The sequence below is a fragment of the Ictalurus furcatus genome, chromosome 21 (genome assembly GCF_023375685.1).
Source record: "Ictalurus furcatus strain D&B chromosome 21, Billie_1.0, whole genome shotgun sequence".
Classification (NCBI taxonomy): Eukaryota; Metazoa; Chordata; class Actinopteri; order Siluriformes; family Ictaluridae; genus Ictalurus; species Ictalurus furcatus.
This window is the reverse complement of record NC_071275.1, coordinates 12,294,015-12,308,844: the sequence shown is the minus strand read 5'-3', so window position 1 is coordinate 12,308,844 and position 14,830 is coordinate 12,294,015. Positions and strand designations below refer to the sequence as shown.

Genomic DNA, 14,830 nt, shown 5'->3' with positions numbered 1-14,830 from the left:
ATCTGAACTCAGGAAGAGTTTTACTCTGATTTATAGAGAAATGTTGTAACTGCTGTGAGAGTACACCTGCTCATGTTCAGAAAAGAGGCAGGAAAATAAAAACTGGAAAAAGCAGAAGGTCTGTAATGAGAAACTCTGCTGCAGGACAGAAACCAAACTGGTTTTTATATTTAATATTACTGATGAGAACGATGAGGATATAAGAACACACACATTGAAAGTTTTGTCCTCAACGTAATGTTAACTTAAAAAAATCATTTGGAAGAAGAGCTAATGTTTAGAGAGAATGTTTAAAGAGCACATCGGTCTCTTTATTAAAGCAGTTTTCACAGAACAGAAAGATGGACTTCAGGAAAAATCTGTTCAGGTTTGTGGGTGAAAGAGTAAAGGGCAGAGGAACGGACACAGCGGCGTATCTCTGAGAGAGAGAGAGAGAGAGAGAGAGAGAGAGAGAGAGAGATTAACTTACTGCTAACTCAGGAAAAAAGCAGACGACTGAAGGGAAAAAACGACTTTCTGCCTGAACAGCAACGAGTTCTGACCCATAACCGGTGTGTGACACTGCAGAGGTCTGTTCTAAACCAGTTTTCAGAATAAAATACATTTCCGTTAAACACTTAGGAAACAGAAACATAAAAAGGTGCTTTATTTATTTGATTATTATTTACTTAAACAATTCTGAACTGAGGACTGAAGCAGAAATAAAACGGAATATTTAGAACTTCATCCACAAAAAAACTAATCAGATTGTAACTGTGTAAAACATGAATTGTTTCTGGAAAACAGGATGTGTGGAAACTTTCTCAGCCCAGAGTTAAATGGTATGTTCATAGCTCAGGTGGTCATGTGATCACTCCAGGGTTTTGGAGGTCATGTGATCACTCCAGGGGTTTGATGGTCATGTGATCACTCCAGGGTTTTGATGGTCATGTGATCAGTATGGGGTTTAGATGAAAATGTTTCAGCTCGGATCCTCGACTCGGCGAAACACAGCGAGGAAGTTCTTCCCTCCATTTCTCTGCACCTTCTTCCCTTCTTCTGTACACGTCCCCAAACGGCCCACGATGATGTCATCCTTCTGTAGGGACAAAAGGTCAAAGGCCATGTTAAAGTGCTGCCAAAAGTACAGAAACTTTCTACTTATCTATCTGTCTGTCATCTGTCTGTCCCTCTGTCCACCCCTCCCTCCGTCCCTACTGCCCCTCCGTCCACCCGTCTGTTTCTCCCGCCGTACCTACTGCCTCTCTGTCATCTCATCTGTCTCTCCCTCCGTCCCTACTGCCCCTCCGTCATCTCATCTGTCTCTCCCTCCCTCCGTCCACCCGTCCCTCTCTTCCTCCGTCCACCTGTCTGTTTGTACCTCTGTCCACCCCTCCCTCCGTCCACCCGTCTGTTTCTCCCGCCGTCCCTACTGCCCCTCTGTCAGCTCATCTGTCTCTCCCTACGTCCCTACTGCCCCTCCGTCCCTCTATCCCACAGTCCAATCTGGTTGTATGAGTCTCCACCTCCCCTGTCTAATTGTCCATCTATCCAGTTTACCCATGTACCCCTGCTTATCTGCCCTTCCATCTGTCCAGTTGCACAACTGCAAATCTATTCATCTGTCTGTCAGTTGTTACTTCTGTCTATTCGTCTGCTCGTCCCTGACATTCCACAATTATATATGTCTGTCTCTCCTCAGTGTGGGAATAAACAAGTATTTATAAGTGTGTGTTCCAGTCCGTGTATGTTGTGCAGGGGTGTGTGTGTGTGTGCGTGCATGTGTGCACGTATAAAAACAGTACCAGCTCCTCCTCAGACACTTGGCTGAATAGCGGATGCTCTGTAAAGTGTTTCACCATCCACACGTGCACTTCCTCTACATCCGTCATGGTGTAAACTAAACCCTGCAAATCACACACACACACACACACACACACACAGAAACCATCACTATGGCATCACAAGTTGAACAGATAGCAGTGACAGCCTCACTTTATCAGATAAACACAAGACAAGCAGATGTGAACATGTGTATACATTGTGTGTGCGTGTGTGTGAGAGAGACAGATACTACTCCACATTAAATACAGATTTTACACTCAGAGAGAGAGAATGACATGCAAGATAATAAAGTGAATCAGATGAAGAAGTGAATCAGTTGATGGAGTGAATCAGTTGATGAATCGGATGATTCAGTGTCTGAGTGAGGGACAGAAATAGATGCGAGAGTAAACATCAGCTTGAGTCCTCCGTGCCGTTGGCTTTTACTCTGATTTCCTGAATAATCAGAACACACCATTCACAGAAGCTGCAGTGTGGATGCGGACTTTCAGAACCAGATCGTTCTTCAGAAACCAGCAAAACGCTGAGATGAAGGTTCCTCCAGTATGAAGCAATCCCTACATGACCTGAACATGGTACACAGACTGGAAATTCTTTCTCAGCCAGTCTTTCTCTCAGTGTGTGTTTCTTACCCCAACTCGGAGTGTGTATGCGTACTCCGCTAATAAAGTTGGACTGATGATCCTCCATTTGTGCTTTGTTTTTTTGAAATGTGGATCCGGAAACAGGAAGAACATCTTACTGAGCTGCATACACATACACGCACACACACACACACACACACACACACACACACACACTTCTTGAGTGTTTGTACAGCGTGTGTAACTTTGCTTATAAAGGCACTATACAGATGAGTGTGTAATGAAATAAAGGTTAAAGTTAGATACAATAATGAGATCCATATCATGATAAATGACATTATATTATTACGTATAATATTATTATAAGATTATATACATACTTTATTATACATATAACAGTTAAAAATAGAGGATGTGTGTGTGAAGTTTTAACCTGTGTTCCTGACTCACCTGTCCTTTAGTGAAGAAGTTGGGGAGATATTTCATGGCGTTGCTGCGGAGACAGGCTATGTTCTGGTATTTTCCCGGTTCTGAGGCTCGGAGCGATCGGATTCGGTCCTGAACGTAATCTGAGACTTTAACCCGAATCTCCAAACCCAGAATGAGCTGATCAGGGAATAGCGGAGATAACTCCACTAACACAGGGATGAAAAATAAATCTGATTAAATTAAATACATTAACATCATCCATCAGATCATTAATCATTCATGTGTATGGTCTGTTTTAATAATCATTTTCCTCCAAAACACAACATTCATCTGAATTTCTCCTTTATAATTCTTCAACATTTCTATATTGGAAATAAAATGCAAAGATTTTTTTGTACTAAACTAGGAAATGCATCCTGTATAAAAAAAAGAATAAGAGCAGATAAAAGGAGTGATTAATGAGTTGAGATATAAATATTGCACTAGAGGTAATAATGTGATGGCGACCCCTTGTGGCTGATTCGGGATTTACAACCAACATTTTAACAAGAAAACCTTTTTTAATATATTAGTTTTTACGTTTAAATGTATTATTAAATGAATGTAAATAATCAGGACATGACTGACCTTTAATGCATTTAGAAGAATTAAACCACATCGTTAATGTGTTATGTATTTTTCGTCATTGGTATCAAAATGAAGCGAAAGAAAAATGGTATTCGTATTTGGTGAGAATGTTTAACAGAATGCTTTTACTATTTAAAAGAATCACAATTAAAATATACAAAGGGAGAAAGTGAAATTCACTCAATAAATACGGAAAATAAACAGAAAAGAATCAGGAGTACTGTAGTGCTGTATTTAATAAAATTACAGATGAATGATGTGAGTTTAATTAACAACGCCTCCTTGTGGCTGATTGTGGAAGTGAGAATAACGCTGCCATCATATGCTTTCAGAATAATCGGAAACAAGTGTAACCCCTGAACATTCTCCAGGGTCTAATTCCAGGTCTGAGCTTCAGAAACAGTTCTGATCGAGTGTGTCTGATCAAGCGTGTCTAATGTCTGATCGAGCGTGTCTCATGTCTGATCGAGCATGTCTGATCGAGCGTGTCTCATGTCTGATCGAGTGTGTCTGATCAAGCATGTCTCATAGAAAAATTTAATTGGTCAGTTCTTTATGTTTTAAATGCAGCTCAGTTTTAGTCGTCATTCATACAAACCACACCACTCTCTCTCTCTCTCTCCTCCTACACTGTGGACGTGTTCACAGATTTACATTACAGAGAAACCAAACTAGAACAGGACAGGGACCAGGAGCTTCTGAGGAACACGTGAAAGCAGAATAAAGCTGTAATGAAGAATAAAGTGAGTTGAGGAGAAACTGGAGCTCAAAGTCGGAGGATTTTTAGTTCTTATCTGTCGTTCATTTCTAACAGCATATATCAGTACTGTTTCTGCAGTGAGAGATATTCTGCTTCCTGCACACCAGAGATAATAATACTGATAGTGTTTTGTGTGTGTGTGTGTGTGTGTGTGTGTGTGTGTGTGTGTGTGTGTGTGAGAGAGAGAGAGAGAGAGAGAGAGAGAGAGAGAGATCTACCCAGCAGTCCTCCATATCCACACCCGATATCAGCGAACTCCACCCGAGTGCTCCGTCCTATCTCCATCTGTTCATCTGAGGTGAAATACTCAGGATAATGCTGAGACCAGTCCATCTGCTCTGGACACACGGGACTGAAACAAACACACACACACAGAAAATGTGTTCAGTATAGAGATATGAAGTGTTTCTTTTGACTAATAAAGCAAGCTGATGTAGGAGAATAGTGATATATACACATTAACCTTATTATTAAAAAGTAAGGAGAAGATATACTACTATACAATAAAGACAGGAGAGCAGATACGATATACTACTTTATAGTAATTTATTTAAAAGGATTATTCAGCATGAGAAAAGAGGCGTGTAATTAATCTCACTCAGTACATGTGTCAGAACTCCATCTACATCCACACACTGCATCTAGGGTGTACTAACTTTTAATCAGCTTTTACATGTTTGCATCCGATTTAAAATAAACAAATATATAATAAACCTGCATGTGGAGTTTCTGTTTCTTCTGTAACAGGAAGCGAAGCTAAAAGAGGCCTTTAATAATAAAAATAAAGCGAATTTATGTTCATAAAACACTCACTACTCGAATGTGTGATCAGCCATGGGGTTAGAGTGAGCTCTCTGCCGATAAAACTTCTTCTGAGGCATACACACACTCATCCTGAACCTCCCAGTGTGTGTGTATTCAAGTGTTACTGATGAAATAAAGCGTTTAATCAGAGAAAGTTCAAGTGAAACGAACTAAACTGAGCTAGCAGCAACACCGGCACGCGACAGCCGAGAGGAGTCGCAGACGAATGACGTCACACCCCAGGCACAAAGAGAGGCGTCTCTGAATGGCTTATAATAATAATAATAATAATAATAATAATAATAATCACATAAATGCGAATTCACAAAACTTATTTTTAACACAACTCATTTTAATTAAACTCAATACTTAAAATATTTACCATTTAAACTCGATAAATGAAGAAATAAAAGACAATAAATAAATTTTTAAATAAATAAACAATGTTTTCCTCAGCTTGTAATCAACATAATTAAACTATATTTCTAGCGTTATTTTATTTTTATATGGATATGAGTTTTATTGAGCCTTTGTTACTATAAGTGAAATAGTTCATGTTAAAAGGCCGTCTCTGATTGGCTAAATCAGCATCTCATGACAACAATGTAGAGAGAAATAAAATGAAAAAGAAAATGTGTAAACGTTTCTGTTAATGAGATAAAGAGAATATGGAGATTCATTCACTGTACAGATTCACTGTACATTCAGTACAGTGTAGAAATGAATATTAATGCCACTTTTTTAAGTTCACAGAAAAAAAGTAAATTAAAACTCGTCTCCACTCTCTTACTGTTTGAAATGAAAATTGTGATGCAAACATGTTATAGAGTGCCCTCCATTAATATTGGCACCCTTGGTAAATATGAGCAAAGAAGGCTGATGGTGATTTGAGTAAAGTGTCTGTTTTAAAAGAAATCAATTATTGCATCTTTCCTAAGATTTAACACTCACAGATATGAAATTTAGCTAATAACAATAAATGTATGATATATGTGATATGTGTACATATTTTTATTTTTAGTCATTCTTTGTAGGAGTCTACACAACATGTTTCAGTAATAAACATGTTGTTAATATGTTTAGTGATAAATGCAGAGAAGGTTTAACAGAAATGTTTTATAAATGATCTTCACTAAAATAAATAAATCCCTGTGCATTTAAACTGAAATGAATTGAAGTGAAATTATGTTTAGCTGGGGAGATAATGAGATAAAGGAAATAAATAAATCGTTTATCAGCTCTAAAGAGCACCTGTCGGCGTGTGGGCGGGTCCAGTGGATGACGTTGTGCCAGCGGGCATGGTTTGGACGCACGTGGTCCCGCCCCCTGTCTGACGTATGAAAGCACAGGAAGCGTCTCATTTTCACAATGAGGGTTCAGTTAGCGAGCTGAGAGAAGTTTTATTTAGAAGTGAGGAGAAGCGAGAAAAGAGAAAAGCTTCATCTGTGTGATATTATAGTTTATAAAGTACAGGACAAGTAAAGGAAGTGTTTAAAAGTGCTTGAGAGAGAAAGAAAGAGAGGGAGAGTGAGGGAGAGGGAGAGAGAGAGAAGGCCAGATGTGCAGCTTGTGTGCAGTTTCTTACTTCTCGCGAGTTCTGGCGTGAAATAACTCACAGAGGAAACTCGGTAAGTGGAGAAACATTGAGCGTTTCCTTTCAGATCTAACCCATGTTCTGGGTTTAATGAGGGTTTAATGAGTCGCGGGTTTAATGAAGCTTCATGTGGAAATGTCCAGATGGCAGAGCTGCAGCGCGTGCGTGTGGGTGGGATGAACCGAGTCCTTCCGGCTCTGTGGGTTCGGTCCAATCAGCAGGTTAATTAGCGGGTTAATCAGCTAGAACATTTGGCATCATCCCGGGATTTGAGCGGGTCAGGCTTCAGTACAGAGCTCAGGTGATTTCCTTGTGGATTTAATGAACAAAGCAAGAGCAGCAACAGCAACACGTGTTTTAAAGAGAGACAGCTTCAGGGTCAGAAATAACACACACACACACACTGACACACACTGGGGGTTTTACACAACTTCAGGCTTAAACACAGTTGATTTAAAAAAAAATCTGTGACACAAATGACTGCTTTAGTGTGTGTGTGTGTGTGTATATGCATGCACACGTGCAGCTTGAGTTTTCAGTTGAGTGTGAAATTGTCTGGTTTTACAGTGAGGCATTAGAAAGACAGAGTTCAAGAATTTGTCTGGGAATGCTGTGTGTGTGTGTGTGTTGGTGAGAATGTTGGGTTGGCTGTCATCAATACAGATTCCATGGAGTTAGTACAAAACACACGCACATGTATTTAGAGTAGGAGAAATGGTTAATGTGAAGTGTTTACACACAACATGAATAAATTAATATTGATAATGTAAATATATAAATCACCCACATTAATATTAATGAGTTAATGCAGTACACTGTAGATTACTCTATAGTGATATTAATGAGATCAGACAGACAGATGTGTAAAGTTTGACTTCCTACAGGGTGTGTGTGTGATTAACACAGCATGTGTAAGTCCGACTCCTCACTCTGGTGTGTTGTGATATTGTGTTGTGTAGCAGGTGATGGCGCAGGACGGGGTTGTGCAGTACGAGCCGGTGGCGGAGATCGGGGGCGGAGCTTATGGGACTGTGTATAAAGCGCGAGATAAAGAGAGCGGCAAGTTCGTGGCTCTGAAGAGCGTCAGAGTGCAGACGGATCAGGAGGGACTTCCTCTGTCCACTGTGAGAGAAGTCGCTCTGCTCAAACGTCTGGAGCAGTTCGACCATCCCAACATCGTCAAGTACACACTCACACACCCACATACACCATCACCCTGCTCAGGCACCTGGAACAGTTCAACCATCCCAACATCATCAAGTACCTTTATTAGACCTGTGTGTGTGTGTGTGTGTGTGTGTGTGTCTGTGTGTCTGTGTGTTTCAGGCTGATGGATGTGTGTGCGAGTTTGAGGACGGAGCAGGAGACGAAGGTGACGTTGGTGTTCGAACACGTGGATCAGGATTTGAAGACGTATTTGGAGAAAGCTCCCCCACCTGGACTGCCCCTTCACCGTGTCAGGGTAGGAGTGATGTCATTAACATGGGGAAATATCACTCTTTAGGATCTCATTTAGCATGCTAATGTGTGTGTGTGTGTGTGTGTGTGTGTAGGATCTGATGCGTCAGTTGCTGTGTGGTTTGTCGTTCCTTCACTCTCACCTGGTTCTCCATCGGGACCTGAAGCCAGAGAACATCCTGGTGACAAGTCGCGGTCAGATTAAACTCGCCGACTTTGGACTGGCTCGAATATACAGCTGTACCATGGCTCTAACACCTGTGGTACACACACTCACACACACGGCTGTCTACTAATTAATATAATTATTTTAAATGCTGGAGATAAAGGGTTTTTTTCATTACAACTCCTGGTGATAATGATGGAATTCAGAGGATGTTCACTCGGCTTTTTATTTCGTAGCGAATAAACAAATTGCAGATATAAATCGCACACGAAACAATGTTTGTTTAATAGCTGAACATTCTGGCTTTGTAAAACACCTCAAACATGTTTAATGAAGTTATTTTAAATAATGGCACCTGAAGGAGTTTTCTAATCCTCTCCGTTGTTCCACTCTCTTGTTGGCGTCCCTGGTTAAGGTGTGTAAACGCTCTCTTTTAACTGCAAACTAATTCACATTTTTAGACTCGTACTGTTATTTGTTTTAGAAATGCTAATTACAAGCTGATTCAATTGTTTTTCCTCAATTTGATCTGGAAAAAAATATGCCATTAATTAAAATCATTTCCTTTAATTTGTTTGAGGTGTTTTTCACAAATCCAGAATGCTCAGATATTTAAAAAAAAATCACATCTGCGATTTGTTTTTTTGCTACGAAGTAAAAAGCTGTGTGAGCTTCCTCTAAACGTGCCGATTCCATCATATTTCCCAGGGGTCGTACTTCTACAGTTCATTTGTCACAAAATAATTTTAATACTCTGTGTGTGTGTGTGTGTGTGTGTGTGTAAGGTGGTGACGTTGTGGTACCGTTCTCCGGAGGTTCTGCTTGGTTCTAGTTATGCCACGCCTGTGGATCTGTGGAGTACCGGCTGCATCTTCGCTGAGATGTTCACACGCAAGTGTGTCGGCGTCGCCTCTCTGAATCCTTTATATCACGTGTTCGTTCTGTATTATTTAGTTTTTATTGGAACTCTCTCCTGACTGGATTTTGTTTTTCCAGGCCTCTGTTTTGTGGAGAATCTGAAGCGGACCAGCTGACCAAGATCTTCTCGTACGTTTGAATTTTATATCACTTCGTACTTCATGTGATTGCTGTTGTGCGTCGGCAAATAGAAGAAGAATCTTTTCTTCTGTTTGTCTTTTCTTTCTCATCCTTTTTCCCACTTCTCCATTTTCTATCTTTCTTCAAAAGCAGTAGCTTTAATAGTCCATAAAATATTATATAAAATTTACTTTATATAATATAACGTCGTCCTTCTCGTCCTCCGAACAGACTGCTGGTCGATTTTAAAGTCGCCATGAAATCAAAATGGAAGTTTTGTGGCTTTAGTGTGAATATTAATAGCCTTAAGGTTATCTAGAAGTTAGTGCGCTGACAGAATCCGCATTTAGAAGATGTACACATACAAAATGTCCAGTCTCTCTCTCTACCTCCGATACGGATCAACAGTTTTGATGGCATCACTCTGCACTTCAGATTTTCTGTCCAATCAAACGCTCTCTAGAATCTGAAGTGTCCCGCCCCCGACAATTTTAAAAATCCATGGTATTAACTGTCAAGTATGGCTTAGCATGGACTGTGAGGTAAGCTAAACGCTATTGGCCATTTAAAAAGGGTGAGGAGCCACACAATATGCCCTGCCCTGACTTCCTGTTTCAGTGGAAATTACATCAACACATGGAATAACACTGTGTGTATCAAGGCGCTTCACAGGTACTTTAAATGATTACTTTCGTGGGTCACTCTGACTCTTTCCTGTGCAGCTGATACTGAATACACACTCCAGGATAAAAGACGCTGACAGTGATGGAAAAGTGTTTAAAAAAAAAGAAAGAAAATAGAGTTTCTGAAGAAATTTCTTGTTACTTAAAGAAAACGCTGAAGATGAAGTTAAGGAGTTAGTGTTCTGAGTTTTTGGGAAAACGCACAGCAGGATTGGACAGATGTTATGGCGTGTGTAAGTTGTTGGTTATTTATTACGGTTTCTTGCTCTGGGGAAACAGCAGAGTTTTTACTTTAAAACACTTTTTTGTTCAGTAAACTTGTGTATTAGCAGTGTTTCCTTCTGAGATGTTTATAAAGTATTTATTTATTAATATATTTAGTGTGGTTTTTATAGACAGCAGAAAAACAGTGAAATCATTCATTTAAGAGAGAATGTGCCGATGGAGAGGAGGTGTGTGATGGGTTAGAGGGACCAGGCTGAAACGTTGATCTATCTGAAACGTGGCTGTAGATCATCAGATCACATGACCTGCATCAGTGTTTATCGTTGTTAGGGTGTGTGTGTGTGTGTGTGTGTGTGTGTGTGTGTGTCTGTGTGTGATGAAATATAATAGATAGTTGACAGTGTGAGTTGTACTGCACTCTGAAACTCTCCTCACTGTTAAACACTGATCCAGTATTTTACTGATTTATAATCAACACACACTGATTACTTTACTGATTACTTTCCCCCCTCTCATGTCCCACCCTTTATATGTTTTTTCCGCAGTGTGATTGGTCTGCCGAATGAGGAGGAGTGGCCTAATGATGTCACACTATCTCGAGAAAACTTCAGTCCTCAGAATCCTCAGCCAATCACAGATCAGATCCCAGAGTTAACCAATGAGGGGGCGGATCTGCTCATGGTGTGTGTCTGTGTGTGTCTGTGTGTGTCTGTGTGTGTCTGTGTGTGTCTGTGTGTGTCTGTGTGTGTCTGTGTGTGTGTGTGTGTGTGTGTGGTGGCGCTTAAACAAACACATACTCGCTCTATCTCTAATCACATACACTCTCTGTAATAACACACACACTTTAACCTCAAACACACAATAATATATAATCACACATGCACACTATAAACACTCACACACACTATATATATATATATATATATATATATATATATATATATATATATAACACACACACAATCATAAACACGCACACACGACACACTCCTTATAATCACACACTTACTGTACTCACACATTCTCTATAATCACTCACTATAACTTCATATCCTTTGTTTCTTCTTTAACAGAAAATGTTGACCTTTGACCCCCTGAGGCGGATCTCGGCACTGAAGGCTCTGGAGCACGGGTTCTTCTCTGACCAATCCGATAGCCTGTAAAGAAGGGACGACTCGCTGCCGTTAAAGAAAACTCTGGAATTCTGATTTTAGTCCAGAGTTTATTCACTTATAAAATAACATGGACCAAAAACTGACCTTTAACCTGTACAGCATGGCTAATGTTTTATTCTTCTTATTTCCTTATTGTACTGAACCCCACTGGGCTGTGGTCAGTAACTCTCAGGGTCTTGACCCGGTCCACACGTGAGGAGCGCCACAGCGTGCACCGCCGTTTCTTCACACCGTCTCTGTGCATCGAGCAACACTTGAGCTCTGTGCTGCAGGTTCACACTAAACACCGTCAGTGTTAATAACATTAACATCACTCTTCTTCTCAGATTTTAACAGTCCGGTGTGGCAGGACGTCCGTTCCCTGCAGTGTGCCTCTTACACCGCACCACACCTGTAGCCTTTAATTTATGCTTCACGCTAAACCTGAGGCTGTGCTTTAGTTTAGACACCCGGTGCGTCTCAGCTGATGGACCCGGTTTGGGGTGAAAGGGACATTTTATTTTTTACTTTAAGCTGAACTGTTTCTTTTTGTGATTTTATTTTATTTTATTTTTTTATTTTTTAACGGTCAGTTAAATCATTTCATACAGAAACACGAGGCACAGCATCGACGCCAATGCGACACGTCCGCTACAGAACTAAATCCAAACTGTGTGAAGCACTAATCAATAACTTCACAATGATAACAGGTAGAGCTGATCAGATCATTAATACTTTTCCAGAAGAATCGCTATTTTCTTGTATTTCAGATTATTTCTATTTTTATAAACCGTTAATCAGCGGATAATAAACTGAACAAATTTTCCACTTTTATAACCAAATCTGTAGCGATGAGCACCAGGTACAGAAAATTAATAATGTCATCTCTTCTTTTTTTTCTCTGAATATTTTTTATATAAAATAAATCTATAATAAAAATAAGTTTTATTATTATTATTATTATTATTATTATTATTGCAGAATAATCTCAAGAAAAGATGCGTGCTAATATTAAATGATTGTTTTGCTCTAACTGCCTAAACTTTTATTACACTTCACATTAAAATTGGAAATGTTCTGTGTTGCTGATTATTAAAATAAAAGCCGTTACAGAGCACAAAGACGGCCGGTATTCTTCATGATCAGAATACTGTTTGTGTTTGATCTGATCTCTGATTAGAATCTGGTGTAAATGATGATGGGCTGAGACTCTCCCGCTCTTCATCTTCATCTTCATCATCAGTATTGAGTTTTTACTTTAACACGTAATTAAGAAAGATACAGGAGTTAAAGTGAATGTTCTATAAATATAGAACCGAGTTTGAGGACACACACACATGGTTCTCTGCTGTTATTAATCCGTACCTAAATGTGTTCATGTTCAGTGTGTATTACGTTTAATTGGTGTGTGTTCTGTATCGGTCATTAAAAACAGTGAGAATGTATTGTTCATTTTCTCATTAAACACTGTTTCTTTTACAGCTGTTTATTTATCTATTCACATTTAACACTGCATTTAATCTACTGTAAAACACTCCTGAGATACAGTCTGTAAGATAACTAAGCAATTTTACACTCGCAGTCATGTTACACTGAATATCAGCACAGCAGTGTACGGCTGGAGTCACCGGGCTGCAGGTAATAACAGGTAATCACAGCTGTGATGATATTCAGTACAGCAGCATGATGGTGAGTGTGATGTTGATTTTATACAGCAGTTCTATAACCGTCAGTTACTCCAGAAATAACTCCAGAATATGGAGTAACTGACATTTCAGACACAATATGGTCAGATATTTAGTTTATTTTTGCTCCAACAATGATTATAGTTCCTAAAGAAGCCACAGCTGGATAGAATGTTGCGTGTTGCCATGGTAATGCACAGAGTGACTGACAGCCTGTAGTAAGTGTGGTAAAGGTTTCAGTGTAATGAACTATGGCTAGATCTGGAATATGGTGGTGGAACAATACATTCAGTGGTGTTCAAGTAAATATCAGCGCTCTCACAGCCAGATCAGTGGGGCAGAACTAATGCTGTAGAATTCATTTTAGTGAATATAAAGTGAAAACTGGAGCACATACACAGGGTGTAGTGAACAGAGTATAGTGAACAGAGTGTGGTGAACAGGGTGTATTGAACAGAGTAGTGTACAGGGTGTAATGTACAGGGAGTGGTGAACAGGGTGTAGTGAACACGGTGTAGCGAACAGGGTATAGCGAACATGGTGTAGTGTACAGTGTCTTTTGATACATGGCCATCAGAATGAATCACAAACTATCATCACAATAAACTTGATATAAATTTATTGAGATTTCAGGTGAATTCTTTTTAACAAACAAATTAAAGTGTCAATAAAAATAAAATTAATCTAGAATCACACACTAGATGATGATCACACAGTTTTGGTGGTTATGACGAGGTTGTAGAGCTGATCTGAGGGTTCTTTTGGTTTCTGTATTGAACAGCCAACCAGACAGTCACGAGCTACAACACACACACACACACACACACACACACACACATACATATACATATATATAGAAATTCCTTAACTATAAGTATCTAGCAGTTTTTATTTAAAGTGATGACTGATGAGGAACCTGTGAGAAGCTGCAGAATAATCCGACTCCACCCAGGACTCTGAGCGTCTCCGCAGCGTGGTGCAGCATCAAATCTCCACATGTGAAGCAGTGAGCTGTTGTTTTACATGCCTGTAACACATACAGAGACACACACACACTTTTATTTTATGGAGCACACATTATTTATTTATTTATTTATTTATTTATTGATTGATTGATGTGATGTTATTTATTAATGTCGTCACATGCAGCTGGTTTGCTCACTGTGTAAACATCAGGAATCTGCTGTGTGTTAATGCAGTGTTAATGTTAAGCGGAGTTTTACTCAGGCGTGTGTTACACAGCTAAACCATGCAGTGTTATGTGTAGAGTAGACAGTGTGTAGATGTAATAAATGATCACCAGGAGGGGGCGCCGTGTTACACCACTGGCAGCTTTAAATCACACCTGATACTCAAGCATAGAGAAAAAAGAGCAGATGATCAGTAAAAAGGATGTCGTCTTCATAATCCAGCTACATGTGACCTCAAAATTTTCCTCTACTTGAGAATGAGATCACATGACCATGTGGGTGAATTCGGCCAATAGAACAGTGCGTGTGGAGTCACATGACAACGTACAGCAGTGCACACTTTCACATCTGTACGGAACACATGTAGCTTTTCAGCGCTGTTCATCAGACCACAACAATCCAGCTGCTGCTCCAGAGACCGACGAGTTTCATCACTCATCATCTCCCAGGACACGCTGAGTAACTTCTCCTGTACACACACACACACTCCGCTGTTAGTTAGTGGGCGGAGTGATGAAACAGGTCTCAGCCAATCAGATCGCTTGTCTGGGATTATTTTACCTGTTTTTCTCTCCCTAAAGCGAGGCAGGAACACGACACAGTGAACTG

General features: G+C 39.8%; 3 protein-coding genes across 4 annotated transcripts in view; 1 reads left to right on the top strand and 2 right to left on the bottom strand.

Annotated features, from left to right (window-relative positions):
* Positions 1-245: 245 nt before the first annotated feature.
* On the bottom strand, positions 246-5,238 carry mettl1 (methyltransferase 1, tRNA methylguanosine). Its single transcript, XM_053653081.1, has 6 exons — positions 5,038-5,238; positions 4,443-4,576; positions 2,859-3,043; positions 2,457-2,570; positions 1,785-1,886; positions 246-1,078 (listed from the first exon to the last, which is right to left on the bottom strand). Exons 1-6 carry the CDS (start codon positions 5,115-5,117, stop codon positions 962-964), a joined length of 732 nt encoding a protein of 243 aa, XP_053509056.1. The 5' UTR covers positions 5,118-5,238; the 3' UTR covers positions 246-961.
* A 1,111-nt stretch (positions 5,239-6,349) lies between these two features.
* Positions 6,350-12,462, top strand: cdk4 (cyclin-dependent kinase 4). Its single transcript, XM_053653470.1, has 8 exons — positions 6,350-6,656; positions 7,582-7,805; positions 7,949-8,084; positions 8,176-8,343; positions 9,032-9,141; positions 9,243-9,293; positions 10,738-10,873; positions 11,266-12,462. Exons 2-8 carry the CDS (start codon positions 7,588-7,590, stop codon positions 11,353-11,355), a joined length of 909 nt encoding a protein of 302 aa, XP_053509445.1. The 5' UTR covers positions 6,350-6,656; positions 7,582-7,587; the 3' UTR covers positions 11,356-12,462.
* A 1,171-nt stretch (positions 12,463-13,633) lies between these two features.
* LOC128624991 (tetraspanin-31-B-like) overlaps positions 13,634-14,830 on the bottom strand; it is a 5,548-nt gene continuing 4,351 nt past the window's right edge. For both annotated transcript variants that reach the window (XM_053652959.1, XM_053652958.1), the window contains exons 3-6: positions 14,783-14,830; positions 14,550-14,690; positions 13,948-14,058; positions 13,634-13,831 (exon numbers count right to left, since the gene is read on the bottom strand). The exon at positions 14,783-14,830 is cut by the window's right edge and continues 33 nt beyond it. In XM_053652959.1, coding sequence (XP_053508934.1) covers positions 13,757-13,831; positions 13,948-14,058; positions 14,550-14,690; positions 14,783-14,830 — 375 coding nt within the window. In that variant the 3' untranslated portion in view covers positions 13,634-13,756. The remainder of the gene's footprint in view (positions 13,832-13,947; positions 14,059-14,549; positions 14,691-14,782) is intronic.